Here is a 19079-nt window from a genome sequence, read left to right as displayed (position 1 = left end):
TAAAAACAGGATTTAACTTATATTCCATCACACAGAGAAACTATGAGCTCCTATTTCTTAAGGGTTGTCTTTCAATGTGGAAATTTATCACAGAGCAAAAGAAAAATAAAAACAAAATGTGGTATGCTCACATTTTTGAGAAGTGATGCTAAAATTTTTTTTAAAAAGACTCGCCTATCTATAGAACAACTGTTATGTGTAAGATTAAAAGATGGAATCACAATTTTATACTGTGTTACAACCCACAAATATCTCATTTGTTGCCCAGACTTCCCATTTTTGAGGTTGAAAAATACTTTCAACTGGATACCAATCTGAACATGAAAACAAAAATAATTTTTTAAGACAGTTAAGTCCTCCTTGTTTGATTATGTGCCACACTATGGTAATAAAAGTGATTCACAGTACGTACATTCATATGAAAAAAAAACTTTTTAAATTATGTTTTCAGTTCTGGGACCTCAAAATACCAAAATACCAACCTTTAGATATACTTTAGAATATATCACAAACTAGAAAGTATATATACTTTCAGCTGGGCGCAGTGGCTCATGCCTGTAATCCCAGTACTTTGGGAGGCTAAGGTGAGCGGATCACTTGAGGTCAGGAGTTCAAGACCAGCCTGGCCAACATGGTGAAACCTCATTTCTACTAGAAATACAAAAATTAGTTGGGCATGGTGGCGAGCACCTGTAATCCCAGCTACTCAGGAGGCTGAGGCAGGAGGATCGCTTGAACCCGGGAGGCAGAGGTTGCAGTGAGCTGAGATTGTGCCACTGCACTCCAGCCTGGGCAACAGAGTGAGACTGTGTCTCAAAAAAAAAAGAAAGTATACATACTTTCTAGTATATATTTCATATATAATCAGACCTCCTTAATCAGATTCTGAGGGTGAACCTTAGCATTTGCATTTCTTAAGATGAATATAAGTTTTTCCAAAATATACCAACCCTGCATGCAAACGAATGGACAAAAATCTGGATAAACATCAAAGAATTATTTAATCTAATATCTCTATCAAAAAAAGTAGATAGTTGCCTTCAATTTTTTTTTTGTAATATACAAATCACTATTACTTAACAGTTTTACCTCTACCTGCCTAACAAGACATAATCATTATTGCCAAAACAATCTTAAGTACTGGTTCAGCACATCTCTCATCATAAAAAAGCCACCAAAGATCCAAACCCAGACCAGATGTCCAGACTTCAGCATAATAGCAATCCCTCCCAAGGACAAAGCCAAAAACAGATCCTGAGCTAAATGGGAATTCCTAGCACTAAGATCCATCCTTACAAGCCCTTTCCGGGGATATGCATTTTAAATGGGTTGCAGAAGTATGTTACCTGAACAGGTTAACATAGGATATTCATCAAATGAACCAGTTATCAACAGGTAGAGAGCAGGGCCTAACAAAAATAGGTCATACCAGTGGCAACTTCGGACAGAAAACAGGGAAACTACAAAAAAAAAAGTACGAGAATAGATGACTATTGAAGGCTAGAGTGACAAGATATAAACAAAATTCACTTCCTTTACAAATGCATAGGTCAGTAGATGGAACCACTGACAAGATTTTAACTAAAAGATATGTGGTCCTAAATTACTGAAACTGTTCTTTGTTAAGCTCACACACCTCTCTACATATATAGGGATACATGAGAAAGTGTAAGTGGGAAAGATTCCATTAAAAGAGGATGAATGTGTAACAAAATCCAGTACCAGGCTTGATAAATCTTGCAATCATAAATTCTATGGATAATGAAATACTCTGCATCATCACACCCAGACCAATGGTAGCATTATACATGCATTATTTTTTGTACTCAAAAGGATGAAGTATATAACTGTCTACTGTACCATGTCATTTGAAAACACTAAAAATTCTACAGCAATCCTTCAAAAGTTTTCAAATAAATACCCTGTCCATCTTAAACCTGAAAAGCACTTCAAATTGCTAACATTTAATTTCTTGTTGACTGTAGATATTGTCGTTTCTGTTTTCCTTGTAAAAGGATGCTAAATAAGGCTCCAAGGAGTAATTGCTACATTAACCAAAATTATGCACTGCCAAGCTGTCTCCAGCATCAACTCTGAAAGATAGGAAAGAATCAGAAATCCAATTTCCTACATGAAAGTTGAAGCATTGCTTCTTTTTTTGTTCTCTTCTGTGGGATTTTTCCATTGTCCTCCCAAATGTGACAGTTTGCAAATACCCACATCTAGAAGCAATCTAGAAGCATATTCTATAAGAGAAAAGACACCAATTTAAAAACTTGAGAAGGTACTTTAATTCTGTAGGCAAAGGTTCAGCAAATCAGCTAGCACTAATCTTGACCAAATGGGTGAGTCAGCCTCATCACAGAGATTTTTTTTTTAATTTAGATGAAATTTCACATTTAAAAACATGGTAACTCCAAGCATTCTACCAAGAACAAAGAACAAACATTGGAATAGTCACTTACAAGGACTTAACGACTTGTATTAAACATATTTTACACTAAAGTACTAGATGGTCTCTCTAGTTCATTTTAGCTCAAACCTTCCTTAATTCTTCGAGTAACTTCACCAGACTATTCTTTAAGTCTTAGTAATCACAAATAGAAGCTGAATGAGAAAGAAAATTCAGAATGAAAGTTGTTATCAGTAAGCCTAATTAAACAGTGAAGACAGAAAGATGGCAGTAGAATAAAGCATTCTACATTAGGAGAAGGGAGAATATAATCAGTAGTTCGCAGCCCCATGAATGAAGCGCAGCATACAACAAAGTCTGGCTGGGATTTGGGTTACAGTGGACAATATCTGTCTGCTCTTGAGTGGTAACTAACAAACTAAACAGGGATATAGACTGTGGCCCTATTAATGTGATACTCTACCTGAAGTAACCAACCACACTCATGTTTTCAACTGAAAACATGTCAACCAGAGTGAATCCTCTAATTTTAGTGAGTCGTCTCCCTTAATGGCAGTTTTCCTACTTTCTGTCTTAAAAGGGAATCCACACACTCAACACTGCAAAACGGTAAGACATCTCACCCCTATATTGTGGCTCTGGAACTTCTGGTCCGCACAAAAGCCATGGTTCTAACTAGGGTGGGATTTATGCTCCCCGTTCAGTGAAGGGCTGTGGCTGTTTGCAGGGTGCAGGTTCCCTGCGTTCACTCTCGCTTCCTGTCTGTCACACAGTGGTATCACCGCCGTGACGGACCCTTGACATTAACAAGTCTTTGAAAAACTGATGTGATCTGCAGCCAGTGACGGGATGCGTGGTGGCCCTGCCGAGTGCCTCGGCAGGGTCAGGAGGGTGGCCCTGCGGGCAGGCACCTCCGCGGCCCCGAGCGAGGTGAGCAAGCCTTTCCTGAAGTTTCCCTTCCTTCCACAACATTAACCTGCCAAGCCTCCCATCCCCACCCCGCCCTATTAGGAAAAGTCACGCCGGCAGCTCACTGAAGGGCAGGGGAACAGCTCCTGGCGCCCCACAAAAGTTGGGCTCGGCAGCTGCCACAACTTAACGCTCCTACAGGAGAGTCGGGCCGACACCGCCTCCTCCGGGGGCAAACCTGAGCTGCCAACTTTCCCACTGCCCACTCCTCTGCGCACAGCAGCCCAAACTTTGCTGTTTGCCCACCGGCCGCACCCCGGGCGAGCGGCGGCGGCGCTGACCTTCACGCCAGCCCAGAGTCCGGCACTGGCCGCCGCCGGCCCCCCGAACCTCCCTGCCTCCCCCAGATCCCCTCTCCCTGCCTCCCTCAGCCCTCGTGGGAAGCCTGCGGTGTTGGGGGAGACGGCTGCAGCCCGACCCCGCGTGTCACGACTGCCCACGACCCTGAGGGCTCCGGAGAGCCCGGGTCCCGGCGCCTCGGCCACCCACTCACCATTGGTGAAGGGCTCCATTTTCCCCCCGCCGCGGCTCCTTACAGCCCGAGCGCCTGAGCTTCCTACTCCGAGAGCTGAGGCGGCCCAGCCGACTGAGCATGCCCAGCGCGGCCTCCAAGGGCTGCCAGGGAGGTGCCGCGAGGGGCGGCGCCGCTCCGCCGCTCGGTCGCTCCGCCGTTCCGGGTTTTCGTGGCGGCTGCAGAAAGAGCGAAGGAAGCGAGAGGGAAAAGCACAGTCAAACTCGCGGCTGCTCCACGGACAGGCGAGGTGGGAGCGGGTTCGCGCTGGGGGCGGGGCCTAGGCGGGGCGGGGAAAGCCCAGCCCCTGCCTGAAGTAGACCTGGCTGCGGCGCTCTCCCCGGCCGGGAACCGTGTTCAGTCACTCAACAAATGTGGAGCCCTACTGCGACCCGCCCGATCCTGGATGCCGAGACACCCGCACTGCGCCAGAAAAACATGGTCCCAGTCCCAGGAGCGGACATTCCAGAAACAGACCATAAATAAACACAGAAGACACACGAGTGTAAAGTCAGTGCCCGGCTGCGCATTAAATCGGGGTGATGTGATGGCGAGTGAGTGGGTAGTTAATTCGGATGGCTTGGTGAGACGAGGCCTCGCTGAGCAGGTGCCACTGAAGCCGAGGTCTGAAGGCAGAGCAGGAACCTGCGGGCGAAGGTCGCTATCCGAACCGCGAATCGCCAGTTTCCCTGGGGAGGTTGGCCGCGGAGGGATCACTGCTCGAAGGATCGAGGGAGCGGGCGCTGTAGGTGTTTTCGGCAGAGATGCCCGACCGCATCAGAGTGCCCCAGTGAGGAGGAGACGGAAGAGAGGGCGGGGACCCCGCAGGGCCGAGGGCGCCCTGGGGTTCAGTCCCGGGGCTGGCGGCTGCAGGCGCGGCCTCTAGGTGCGGGCGGATAACAAAACCCGGCGCCGGATCGCCCGGCCCGGGTCGCGGGCGCCGCAGGATGTGGGCAGAAGGCCCGCCTGTTCCGAGCCTTACTTAAATCAACACCTGCGGTTCCCGGGTATGCCACCATTGGGGCCCGCAGCACGGCTCCGCGGCGCTAGGCCCGAGAAACTGAAACTCCCCTAGTCGCCCTTGCCCCCCAGCACTCGCACCATTGCCTCCAGCCCCGAGCCACTATTGTTTCCAGTGCCAAATCGGGCAGCCCCGCTAGCCTCCGGGACCGAACCGCCAGGGGCCCATAAGCCCCGAGGAGGCTCGTCAGGGACCGCTTCCTTCTCCTCCTGTCGGTATGCGCATCGCCACCACCCTCGCTGCAAAGGCCGCCGCCCTCGCAGCGCGCCATCACCGCCTCCTCTGCCTCTTCCCCTCCCTCAGCCCCGGCCCCTGCATTGACATGGCTCGGGCTGCGCCTCACTGCGCCTGCCAACTGTCACACGCTCCGAGGCTTTCAACAGCGGGGCGCCAGGGACAAACAAGCCGCGGCAAGCGCAAACAGCCTGCGCAAACAGGGACGGCCAGGGTGTTGTTTGACCAGCACTGGAATTGGAAACTAGGTTTCGAAGAAGTCAAATCGAAGTACAATATTGTATTTTAAACTGTCTGTTGTTATTACATCCCTCAGAATCCACGCTCTACTTGAAACTTCCCGTGGATACCAACTGCACTTAGAATAAAAAATGAAACTCCTTGCCTAACTCTGGGACCTCATCAGCACATACCATGTTTTGGTCACAAAGGCCTTCATGCTGTTCCCAGAAGTCGCCAAGTTCCATCCATCATTGTTAATCATTCCTTTTGCTCGCTCCTCGCACAAGAACTGTTTCTTCTGCTTAGTGCTTTGCCTACTGATTCCATCTTGTCCTTTAAGTCTCAGCTCAAATGTCACCTCTGCAAAGAACCCTTGTCTGACCATACATCTAAAATAGCCACAAACACTCTATAAAGACTTGGCCTTGCTTTATTTCCTACTCAGCACTCATCACTGTCTGAAACAATGTTTTGCATTTGTTGCTTGTTATCAGTCTCCCTCTCAAGAATGCAAGCTTTGTGAGGGCAGGGTCGTAATCTTTTTTAAGGTGTATCCCCAATGCCTGGGTAAGTATACAATAAATAATTTTTGCATGAATAAGTGAAGGACATAGTGGTGTTTAGAGTTCACTTCCACTGCTGCAAACCCTTCCAGTTAATGACTCCATATTGAATGATGTGTTTGATCAGTACAGAGAAGGTGTCTGTATCATATGATACCTCAGAGCTGCTATCTCCCTAATGTGTGAAAGGTAATCAGAACCCTTAGGCTGGCCCCTTGTACTGGCATTTTAGAACCAAAAATAGTGAACCACAGGAGCTGATGTATCCCAGTTCAGATATTATATAGTATACGCAGAGCTAGATTTTGTTAACATACTTCACACATTGTATTGCTTAAATAAGACGCTCTTCTCTATATTTTAGGTCATGTCATGTTCCCTTGGAGTTACTTTCGCAACCAAACCACTTAGGAGATATTTAAAACACCGCAGCTTGTTAAATCGCCTCACCTCACATCACCTGTAACCTACAGTCTATCATGCTTTTAAGTGTGAAACATGTTACCTTGTGTTTTGTTTTAAATATCCCAACTCTGCAGAGACGTGGTAAAAAATGCACTAGCGAATATAGGTGGATCATTATGTCTTTTTGAGATTTCTTTGACAAAGAGACAAATGATTTCTTTGCCAACCTCTTGCCTCCCACCCCTCCCATTCCTTCACACACACAAAGACATGAAGGACCATTTAAAGACATGTAAAAATACAAAAACTAAAATGAGCCGGGCGTGGTGGCACACATCTGTAATCCCAGCTATTCCGGAGGGTGAGGCATGAGAAGCTGAGACATGAGAATCACTTGAACCCGGGAGGCGGAGGTTGCAATGAACCGAGATCACACCACTGCACTCCAGCCTGGGCGACAGAGCAAGACTCCATCTCAAAAAAAAAAAAAAAAAAAAAAAAATAGGTGGTTTTGTATAGGAAGTAAAAATAGTAAACGAATCGAAATGTTTCAGAATCCTACCTAGGAGCAAAAGAATAATAATGAAGTTTGTTTTGTTTCATTGGATACTGTTTTACATTTGACTTCATAGAGCCTTTTTGAGGGAACATGATATCACAATTTCACAACCAAAACCCATTATGTTTTTACCTTTAACACCCGCCTATCCTCCCACACAGAAGTTCCTCTTTAGTTTAAGAATATGACAGTTTATTATGAAGTCACTATTCATTATCAAAGGAGATAATGTGACATTATCTACTATACCCATCTACTGTCTTCAGAATCATTGCTGTCTACCATTTAACACTTGAAAACCATTAATTTGGAGAGTTAATTATAATGCATAATAAATAGCATGACAGGAAAAAATATAAGCACCCTGAAAAACAAATTGCATTTGTTTAAAGAACTGACAAACTTGATAATGAATATAGGAATATTTTTATCAAAGTAAAACACTTGGTATTCCATAGATCAGCAAATCCGAGCTTCACGTTGAAACAGATAAGAAGGGCCTAGAGAGGGTAGAATATTTACGCACAATCCAGGAGGAGACATGGACTGGAACTCAGGCCATCTGTGTTCTAAACCAGTGCTTCAGAGTTTTCTGTTGCCTCCCAGTTTCCACAAGCAAATTGGGGTCAATGACAAAAATCCACGAAAAGAATATGCAATAGAGAGAAATACAGCTAATTTCATCTATTAGAAGTCTATTCCATTAATCATTTAATTAAGATTCCAACTTAATTAGTTGATATTCCATAGGGAATTTGGATTCAGCCCTACTAAGTGATCTTTCTAATTATTTTGAAATAAGCAACAATACATTAATTCATTGAACACATTTGAAAATGTTATTTGTTCAGCACTCTTGAATATATGGAGGAAGCTGCTTCCCGCCAGGGCAAGGCTGACCATCATGAGGTTTCCGGCCACCCTAAGGACCGAAGGAGTCAATATCTCATTGCCTTTGTAACCCATTTGTAGCACACATACACTGCATTAATTAGTAATGTTTGAAGTTATACCAAATCAAGAAATGTTTAGAGCACAGAAGAAAGCAGAATAATTATCTAATAAAGTTCAAGTAGAGCTTAGGCATTAGCAAAAAAATGCGGCCAAATAAAGTGAAAGGTTATTCTTTGGAAAGAACAGTAATATACTAGTTCAGATTCCTTGGGCTATGAAAGACAAAACTCTGAGTAAAACTAGTTTAAATGATATAGACATTTATCCTTTCATATAACAAGTCCAGAGATAAGACAATCTTCAAGTACAGCTCACCAACCTCATCAAGAGCCCAACTTCTCTCTCTCCACTCTTCAGTCCTCTATGTGAGCAATTCCCCAAAGCCCAGACTACCATATGGTCAAAAGTTGGCTGCAGCAGGGGAGGAAGAAGGAACTTACTCTTCCGTGTCTCTTTTTTGAGAGCAGGGGAAACCCTTCTCAGAAATTCCCCATTAGAATTCTCCTTAGGTCTCATTTACCAAAACTATATTTTGTACATTTGTAGACCAATCACTGGAAATGAAAATGAGGTTACAATTGAGACAGAGTAGAAACGGGGCTTAGCTTCACCTCACCCCCACTAGAGCATTCTTTCATGCACCACTACCAAGCACAAAACCTACACTACTACCTCACTGATGCCTTAATGTTTAAACCATGTCTTTTACTTAAAGAATTCCAGGAACTAGGCTGGGCACAATAGCTCACACCTGCAATTCCAGCACTTTGGGAGGCCAAGGCGGGAGGATTGCTTGGGCCCAGAAGTTCAAGACCACGTGCACCCCACAGCAAGACCTCATTTCTACAAAAAATTGAAAAATTAGCCAAGCATGGTGGTCTGTGCCTGTGGTCCCAGCTACTCAGGAGGGTGAGGTGGGAGGATTGCTTGAGCCTGGAAGGTGGAGGCTGCAGCAAGCCAAGATCACACCACTGCACTCCAGCCTGGGCAACAGAGTGAGATCCGGTCTGAAAAAAAAAAAAAAAAAAGAATTCCCAGAACTGGCCTTAGGAGATGACCAAGGTTGTGGAGTGTCCTAAGTAGGGAAGGAATGCTGAACAATTGATTTACAGCCTTGTTGCCTCTGGCTGCCCATTACTCAAGATAACCATACCAACCAGGTAATGCTGACCTGCATAGCCTACACATGATATGCTTTGCCCAGTCCAGCCTGCATATCCTAACCCTGATGTCAATTCCCACACTTTGCCTAATAAAAAACCACTACTAGCTCTTTTTGGGGAGTCAGTCAGGGAATTCTCTCTTTTGTGCTACCTCCCTTATGTCTGAGCGTAAGCTCTAATGAAGGCTTGTCTAGGGAAACTGTTTTGGCCTCATGTCAATCTCTATTGCATTGAGAGCCCAAGAACCAGTGGTCAGTAACACCATGGCTAATTTCTTAGACAAAGTACAGCCTAAATGTGCTGAGTTTAGGATCACCTTCCTTGTTTCATATGGGAGGAGAGGGGTATTTGAACAAAACCATTTTCCATTCAAAAAGGAAAAGGGGAATGTCAACTGAGGAATGATGAGGTTCACAAATTTGGAAACTTATTTCTCATAAAGGGTTGCAGCCTGTAGGGTGGCCATGCTGACAGGCTGACCCCACAGCCAGAAGCCAGAAACAGACACTCTGAGGGAGGGGCAAAGAGAACAGGAATTTATGCTGAGCAGGGTGGCCAAATATACATGTTCAATAAGCTATAGGAGGAGTCATGAATATTTATGAAAGGATAAATGTGTGCATGCGCAGTGGAGCTTCATGCCCCTTCATGGGTCCCATGTACAAGAAATGGCAGTGTTAGCATGATCCGAGGGTGGAGTTTTCAGTCCTCTGACATCAAAAGGCGAAGCAGAGGACATGAAAACTCTTACTGTGCATTCTCTGGAGATGGGCCAGAACCATTCCATGTGGTGATCTCTTATCAGGCAAAAAACTAGAGGCAATATCAGGTGGTTGGTTGATATTAGTGGTGGAATCTTTCAAAAGGGCTGGTTTCTTTTTAGCCCTTAGGGAAGAAGGGCTAATCCTGAATATTGAGGAAGGGGTATAATAAGACTTGTTTGACCCTGGCATCCTGTCATGAATGAGAATTTAGTTTTCAAGGTTACCCTGGGGTCCCCTTGGCCAAGGCATCATCTGTTCAGTCACTTGGGAGGCTTAGAATTTTATTTTTAGTTTACAGGAGTGAAGCCACCAAAATGTTAGGCAGGCAACCTAAATGTCCACTAAAGGTTATAAACACTGACATATTTTAATAATACTTTCATATTAATTTTTTAAAACCCTAAGGCACTTATATAGGAAAAGTAAAGATGGAGCCATTAAATACAATGTAATTTTTTTTATATAATTGATTAATATAATTAGGATTACAAACCAAGAGGTGGTATATTATTGTAAATGAAAAGAGTCAAACTCTGTAAAATATTTGAAGAGATTTATTCTGAGCTAAATATGAGTGGCCATCACCCATTACAGAGGACCAGGAGATCCTGAGAACATATGCCAAGCATGCCTGTAGTCCCAGCTACTCAGGAGGCTGAGGCAAGAGAATCATTTAACTGAGGAGGCAGAGGTTGCAGTGAGCCAAGATCATGCCACTACAATCCAGCCTGAGTGCACTACACTCCAGCCTGTGTGACAGAGTGAAGACCCGTCTCAAGAAAAAAGAAATAAAAGGAAAGAAAAGAAAAAAAAGAAAGAAAGAAAGAAAGAAAGAAAGAAAGAAAGAAAGAAAGAAAGAAAAGAAAGGAAAGAAAGAAAGAAAAGAAAGAAAAGAAAGGAAGGAAGGAAATGAAGGAAGGAAGGAAATGAAGGAAAGAAAGAGAAAGGAAAGAAGAAAGGAAAGAAAGAGAGAGAGAAAGAAAAGAAAGGGAAAATGAAGGAAGGAAATGAAGGAAGGAAGGAAAAGAAGGAGGGAGGGAAGGAAGGAAAGAAGGAAGGAAGGAAGGAGAAAGAAAAGTAGATCTAACTTATTTTGGGCATGTGTATTAGTTTACTAGTGTTAGCAATGGCAAATCCGCCAGGTCTGCAGAAACTCTATTCTTGCCTTCTTGGAGGAAAGAATTCTGCTGAGGGGCATAAGGCAGAGAGACTGAGGCAACTTTTAGAGCAGGAGTGAAAGTTTATCAAAAAGTTTTAGAGCAGGAATGAAAGGAAGTAAAGTACACTTGCAAGAGGGCCAAGTGAGTGACCTGAGAGATCCAAGTGCACTGTTTGGCCCTTGACTTGGGGTTTTACACATTGACATGGTGCCAGGATTTCTGTGTCTCCTCCCTTGATTTTTCCCTTGCGGTGGGCTGTCTGCAGGTGCAGTGACCTGCCAGCACTAGGGAGCGATTACCTTACTGAAGTTGTACACATGTTCATTTGAGGTGTTTTCCCCTTACCAGTTGAGCAATCCTAGAGGAAGGCTATATACTTGTTCTATGCCATTTTGCCTCTTTGTGCACGTGCTTGAGCCCTCTTACCCAACTCCTGAGATCTTACTGAGAAGCTGCTTATCACCAGCTTCAGGTGTTTTCTATCTATTGGAAGATTGCCTTTCCCTGATGCTAGCTGCAACCAGTTACTATTTTAGAGACAGTTTAACAATTGCCTCTCTAAAGTAGTAGACATGGATGGGGAGCTCTGCTGTCTTGCTCATGTCTGCCTGGCTACCTATTCTAACACTGGGGCTGCCGTAAAACCTAGTGCATTCGGAATGACTTAAACAACAGAAATTTATTATCTCATAGTTCAGGAAGATAGAAGTCCAATATCAAGGTGTTGGTAGTACCATACTCCCCCTAAAGGCACTAGGGAAGGATCTGTTCTAGGCCTATCTCCTAGGTTCTAATAGTCCCTAGGCTTGTGGCAGGTAACTCCAGTGTTCACATGACATTCTTCCTGTGTGCATACCTGTGTCCAAACTTCCTCTTTTAATAAAGACACTTGTCATATTGGATTGGAAGCCCACCCTACTCCAGTATGACCTTATCTTAACTAATTACATCTGCAACAACCCTATTTCAAATAAGGTCACATTCTGAAATACTGGGGATTATAAATTTAACAGATAAATTTTGGAGGACACTATTCAACTCATAACAACTTCATTGTAACGGAAATAAGGTTGAAGATAAGTATCAAGAAAGTATGCTTCAAAGGATAGCATCAATAAATGAAAAGATAGCCAGGCATGGTGGCTCATGTCTATAATCCCAGCACTTTGAGAGGCTGAGGTGGGCGGACCACTTGAGGCCAGAAGTTTGAGACCAGCTTAGCTGTAAATACAAAATACAAGAAATTAGCTGTGTGTGGTGGTGTGTGTCTGTAATCCCAGCTACTCAATAGGCCGAGGCATGAGAATCACTTGAACCTGGGAAGCAGAGGTTGCAGTGAGCAGAGATCACACCACTGCACTCCAGCCTGGGCAACAGAGCAAGACTCTGTCTCAAAAAAAGAAAGAAAGAAAGAAATGAAAAGACAACTCACAGAATGGGAAAAAATACTTACAAACCAAGGGACTTCACGAGGGACTTGTATCTAGCATATATAAAGAATTTTTAAATTTAATGATAAAAGATAAATAATCCAATTAAAAGTAGGCAAAGGACTGTAATCCCAGCACTTTGGGAGGCCGAGACGGGCAGATCACGAGGTCAGGAGATGGAAATCGTCCTGGCTAACACAGTGAAACCCCGTCTCTACTAAAAATACAAAAAATTAGCCAGGCGCGGTGGCGGGCGTCTGTAGTTCCAGTTACTCAGGAGGCTGAGGCAGGAGAATGGCGTGAACCCAGGAGGCGGAGCTTGCAGTGAGCTGAGATTGCACCACTGCACTCCAGCCTGGGTGACTGGGAGAGACTCCGTCTCAAAAAAAAAAAAAAAAAAAAGTAGACAAAGGATCTGAATATCATTTCTCCAGAGAAGATATACAAATGGCCAATGAGATATGAAAAGATGTTCAGTGTCATTAGTCATCAGGGAAAAGCAAATCAAATCCAAAATAAGCCACCACTTCACATCCACTAGGATAGCTACAATAAAAAAGCCAGATAATAGTAAATGCTGGCAAAAATGTAGAGAAATTATAGGCCACATACACGGCTGATGGGAATGTAAAATGGTGTAGCTGCTTTCAAAAACAATCTGGCAGCTCCCCAAAAGGTTAAGCAAGAGTTGTCATGTGATCCCAGCAATTCCATTCCTAGATATATACCCAAAGGACCAGAAAACTTACGCACATTCAAAAACTTGTACATAGACTGGGTGTGGTGGCTCACACCTGTAATCCCAGCACTTTGGCAGGCCGAGGTGGATGGATTACTTGAGTTCAGGAGTTCAAGACCAGCCTGGGCAACCTGGTGAAACCCCGTCTCTATGAAAAATAAAAAAATTAGCCAGGCATGGTGGTGCATGTCTGTAGTCCCAGCTACTTGTGGGGCTGAGGCGGGAGGTTTGCTTGAGCCTGGGAGATCGAGGCTGCAGCGAGCTGAGATTGCACCAGTGCATTCCAGCCTGAGCAACAGAGGAAGACCCTGTCTTGAAAAAAAAAAACAAAAAACTGGTACATGAATGTTCGTAGCTGCATTATTCACAATAGCCAAAAAGTATAAACAACACAAATGTCCATCAACTGATGAACGGATAAATAGAATGTGAAACATTTGTATGTATAATAGAATATTATTCAACAATAAAAAGTACTGATATATGGGCCGGGCGCGGTGGCTCACGCTTGTAATCCCAGCACTTTGGGAGGCCAAGGCGGGCGGATCACGAGGTCAGGAGATCGAGACCACGGTGAAACCCCGTCTCTACTAAAAATACAAAAAATTAGCCGGGCGTGGTGGCGGGCGCCTGTAGTCCCAGCTACTCGGAGAGGCTGAGGCAGGAGAATGGCCTGAACCCGGGAGGCGGAGCTTGCAGTGAGCCGAGATCGCGCCACTGCACTCCAGCCTGGGCGACAGAGCGAGACTCTGCCTCAAAAAAAAAAAAAAAAAAAAAAGTACTGATATGTGTTAAAACATAGATGAACCTTTTAAAAATTATGTTAGGTGAAAGAAATCCGTTACAGAAGACCATATATTGTTATTATTCCACTTATTTGAAATGTATTGTATCATTCCATTTATATGAAATGTCCAGACTAGGCAAATCTATGGAAACAGAAAGTAGATTAGTGATTTCCTTAGACTGAATGGAGGCAAGAATGGGAAATGTCTGCTAATAGGTATAGGGTTTTTTGTTAGGGTGATGAAAACATTCTGAAATTGATCATTTTACTAGGCACTCAACCCTGTGACTATACTAAAAACTATTGAATTATAAACTTTAAGTGGATGAATTTTATGCCATGTAAATTATATCTCAATAAAACTGATATATATGAAAGACTTGAGGTTATAATTTTTAGAAACCATAATAACAATGCTTGATTAAAATGAAACAGTAATGGCTGGGCGTGGTGGCTCAAGCCTATAATCCTAGCACTTTGGGAGGCCGAGGTGGACAGATCACGAGGTCAGGAGGTTGAGACCATTTTGGCTAACATGGTGAAACCCCGTCTCTACTAAAAATACAAAAAATTAGCTGGGCGTGGTGGCACGTGCCTGTAGTCCCAGCTACTTGGGAGGCTGAGGCAGGAGAATCGCTTGAACCTGGGAGGCGGAGGTTGCAGTGAGCCGAGATCATGCCATTGCATCGCGCCCAGCCTGGGCGACAGCAAGACTACATCTCAAAGAAAAAAAAAAAAAAAATCTGTTAGCCCGAATTGTTATTGACTCGCTCTTTCTAGAGAGATGTTTATACTCGTGAATATTCTGATTTAGTTTTCCTTTTTGTTTGTTTCTTACAGCTATGCCAAAATAAAGCCTGCCCAAGGTTCACTTCCATAAAATGTGTCCTTGAGCTTTTTGTTTGTTTTTTAGCATGAGAAGGTCCTATAATATTTGTGCTGAAAATTACATTTGACTATGATTCTTGGCTGACACTCAGTTGATTCAGGTGCTTTTTTCCTCCCTTTGGCTGATGGTTGCCAGCACAGGCTGTCAGTCAGTCAGCACCATTTATGGAGGGCCCCTGGTGGGCAGGGCCTCAAAGAGACCTCAAAACAAAACAGGAGCTAACACTTCGCTTTTACGGCACATACAATCTATTGGGCCAATCAGTACAAGCACAGAGGATATATACATAATACATGAAACATGAGACAGACATATACCACCGTGTACTAGCAGGATCAGCCTGAGGCAAATTTTCCATGTTTCTTCCTCATTTCCAGGTGCTGCTTTACAGCCAACATATATTTATCAAATGACATCTGTGTAACATCCTTGAGTAAGTGACAGATACTGCCCTTAAGACCCTCCTACCCAACCAGTACTTTCTAAGCTATTGGCCGCTTTCCACAATTCACTCCCCAAGCCCCTCTCCCAACTTCAGGGCCCTCTTTCTCTCCTCAGGGCCCTTTTCTTAGCTAGCTACAAAGAAATATTAATTTTTTAAAATGTCACACTAAAGCATGACTAGTGAGTTACAATCTAATATTTTAACTCTTTATTAGTCCAAAGGAATAAATCTATAATGGTGAAATTATAAAAGAAAAGGCAACTGGATATTTTGACATGTACGAAGTTTCTTTTTTTTTTCTTTTTTTTCTTTTTTTTTTTTTTTGAGACAGAGTCTCATTCTGTCGCCCAGGCTGGAGTGCAGTAGCCTGATCTCGACTCACTGCAAGCTCTGTCTCCTGGGTTCACACCATTCTCCTGCCTCAGCCTCCCAAGTAGCTGGGACTACCGGCGCCCACCACCTCACCCGGCTAATTTTTTGTAGTTTTAGTAGAGACGGGGTTTCACCATGTTAGTCAGGATGGTCTCAATCTCCTGACCCCCTGATCCGCCCACCTCGGCCTCCCAAAGTGCTGAGATTACAGGTATCAGCCACCACGCCCTGCCTGAAGTTTCTTTTTTTACACAACACATTTTAGGTTTGGATTTGCAAGGCCAGCACTGTTGCTGTTATTTCTTTCCAGGTTCTCAGTGAGACCGAGGGGTTAACAAATAGTATGTTTCCCTTGGTTTTAAAATCTAAACAGCCAGGACCTGGCGTGGTGGCTCACACCTGTAATTCTAGCCCTTTGTGAGGCCAAGGAGGCAGGACAGGAGCTTGAGACCAGTGTGGAAAACATAGTGAGACCCCCATCTCTACAAAAATTAAAAAATAAAAATTAGCCAGCCATTGTGGTGTACATCTTCAGTCACAACTACGTGGGAAGTTGAAGCAGGAGAATCACCTGAACCCAGAAATTCAAAGTTACAGTGAGCTATGATTGTGACACTCCAGCTTGGGCAACAGAGCAAGACCTTGTCTCAAAAAAAAACAAAAAACAAAACAAAACAAAAAACAAATAGTTAGGCCTCCCAGAGGCACAGTTGTTTGAAACTAGAAGAATAATATGCTTGTCCTACCTAATAATGGCTTCTCTGTAAGATCTAAGTTATGTGCTTTGATTAGTAGTTGCATAACTTTTATCTACAGATAAGGCACAACTTAGAACAAGAATAAATAAATACAAATCTTTAAATGCTATCCAGCCTCTTTCACTAACTAACAACTTATTCATTGTTGCTTGAGTAACTCTAATTTAGTCTCTGAGTGTGAGTTACGTTAACTCACCCAGACAGAGGGTCTGACAACTGTGGGCTCTGTCTGGTTCACATAGATTGCGCACAATTGTTTCAAACCAGATCTTTCCTTTGATTCCTATTAGCTCAAGTCTCTCTACCTGTTTGCCCCCAGCCAGCCAGAAAGCCCTGTTTGTCCTTCTAAGACTCCTGCTTTTAGTCTTTGGCTCTACATCTGAAGATATGAATAGAAAGAAAATAAAATTATATGCCAGCAGTCTTCTGTGCCCCAAGCCTTTTCCTGGCCTTTTTCCATTTTTGAGTTTTAAAAGAGTGTTCTCGCTATCCTTTTCCCAACTCCAACTCAATATATTAGAGACGAGAAAGAATTTCCAAATTCAGTTGACTAGAAAACAGTTTGTTTTTTGTTTTTTTGTTTTTTGAGACGGAGTCTTGCTCTGTCGCCCAGGCTGGAGTGCAGTGGCCTACTCGGCTCACTGCAAGCTCCGCCTCCTGGGTTCGTGCCATTCTCCTGCCTCAGCCTCCTGAGGAGCTGGGTCTACAGGCGCCCACCACCGCGCCCAGCTAATTTTTTGTATTTTTAGTAGAGACGGGGTTTCACCATGTTAGCCAGGATGGTCTCGATCTCCTGACCTCGTGATCCACCTGCCTCGGCCTCCCAAAGTGCTGGGATCACAGGCGTGAGCCACCGCACCCTGCCTAGAAAACAGTTTTTAAAGTGGAATACAGCTTTAAAACTGAGAAAAAATGTCCTTTCTATGTTTTCAGTATTTTCATAGACAATTTATTCTGGCTAACTCAAAATGAAGTTTATAATTTTAACTGTGGTATTCTTTGGATGACTGAAGGGACATACCAGGTGCTATTACTATGGGAATTCCTTACGGAGGAATGAACCTGAAATATAGTATTGAAAGAAAGAAATATGACATAATTCAACAGAGGAAGGCATGAATTTTGAAGTGTGGGGAATCATGTGTGTAAATAACTAAAGATGAGAATTACTGAGTCATGTACTGAGAATAGAAAACCAGTTTCCTGACCTTCTCTGTCAGCATAGTAGAGGATTAGGACATCTGGAAGAAAGAAGAATGCATTTGTAAAAGATATGGAATTTATGATTGGGAAGGAAAGATTATAGAAACGAGTAAGAAATAAAATGTTTTTCTACCTTGTTTGTTAGTTAAGTATGCATTTCTCAGACTTTCTAAAGATTTCTCACTATGAATACTAAACATTTTCCTGATTTAAATCCTAAACAAATGATCTGTTTATACTGCCAGCTTTCTAAGTATGATGCAGACTTAGGTATTCGTACATTAGAAAATAAATTATTATGGTTTCTGGGAATATGATAGAATAGATACCTTAACTGACCTTCCTGCTAAAAATAACTAAAAATGTAGAATAAAAGTATTTTAATGCATTGATGACCTGGAAAGTTAGTAAGGAATACTCTTGGATCAGAAACTAAGTGAAGGCAGGAATCCCAAGGGGTAAGCCAAAGGCTGAGGCCAACTTTCACCTTGAGAGCATCTGAAGCTTCTGTTTTTGTGCCTTTGAGAGTGCTAGGGACAGATGACAAAGCCCAGGGCCTGCCTAAGTTGGGGAGCATAATAAAAAACAAAATTCAGGTACAGTCTCTTTGCAAAAGACTCATCTAAAACTAAAGGATCCAGAAAGATATCAGGGGAAATGGTACCTTAAATATTACTAGAGATCAGAGTTTAACATCTGGTACTGACAACTACAGAACGTATGAATAAGAAGAAAGTGAATTAACACCCTTTTAAGGAAACTACCCAGCACAGATTATTAAAATAGAAGATTATATGAAGTACACATATGCTTCGACCTAGTAAAGCCACTTCTTTCATGATCCTTTCCAGACTTTCTTCCTTATGATTTGGAGACCTGGCTTTGATGAGATTAAGATACCAGGAAGACAACCAAGTGCGTGATTGGTTTAAAGTTTGTAAATGTAAAAGTTGTAAACCACTATATGTTGAAATTTTAAAAATAGTGATACATGGTTACATGGATGAGACAAGGTCAATAAAGAATATAAGTGAAGGAAAAGTAGCAGAGTAAAAATGTAGCCATTTGGAGCAGGCTTATGTTTGGTAGACATCAGTGTTCAGGTGGAAAACTAGTTCCTATGACTATTTGGAGGCTTGCCTTATGGCTGGGGGTGGAATAAAACACAAAACAAAAAATTAAAAAAAACAAAAACCCCAGGAACTTCTTCAGAAAATCAGGATTCCTGTAGTTTCTGGCCACGTCTGCTTATCTAGAACCTCAAATGGGCTCAATGTCATAGCAACGAATGAAGTGCAGAAGCATGTACTGATATAGGACAAGAAAATCCCTACCATGGCAGTTAGACTCCTTTTTTTTTTTTTTTTAAATGAGAGGGTCTAGCTCTGTCACCCAGGCTGGAGTGCAGTGGCATGATCTCGGCTCACTGCAACCTTCACCTCCCAGGATCAAGTGATCCTCTCACCTCAGCCTCCTCTGTACCTGCAACTACAGGCGTGTGCCACCATGCTAGGCTAA

The 19079-nt window shown here is 43.2% G+C and overlaps 1 protein-coding gene across 2 annotated transcripts in view; it reads right to left on the bottom strand.

The window, feature by feature from the left end:
* Positions 1–8342, bottom strand: part of LNPEP (leucyl and cystinyl aminopeptidase) — a 108008-nt gene extending 99666 nt beyond the window's left edge. Inside the window, exon 1 of one of the 2 annotated variants that reach the window (XM_055233389.2) lies at positions 8171–8342. Coding sequence is in view for 1 of the 2 variants with exons in the window: in XM_055233391.2 (XP_055089366.1) it covers positions 3876–3894 (19 nt within the window). In the remaining variant the exon portion in view is untranslated. Of the gene's footprint in view, positions 1–3875; positions 4146–8170 lie in introns of those variants that run through there. The other variant, XM_055233391.2, reaches the window with a different exon arrangement.
* Positions 8343–19079: the final 10737 nt, after the last annotated feature.

Source organism: Symphalangus syndactylus, chromosome 11 (assembly GCF_028878055.3).
Source record: "Symphalangus syndactylus isolate Jambi chromosome 11, NHGRI_mSymSyn1-v2.1_pri, whole genome shotgun sequence".
Lineage (NCBI taxonomy): Eukaryota > Metazoa > Chordata > Mammalia > Primates > Hylobatidae > Symphalangus > Symphalangus syndactylus.
The sequence above is the reverse complement of the archived record's forward strand: the minus strand, read 5'-3'. Positions and strand labels throughout refer to the sequence as shown.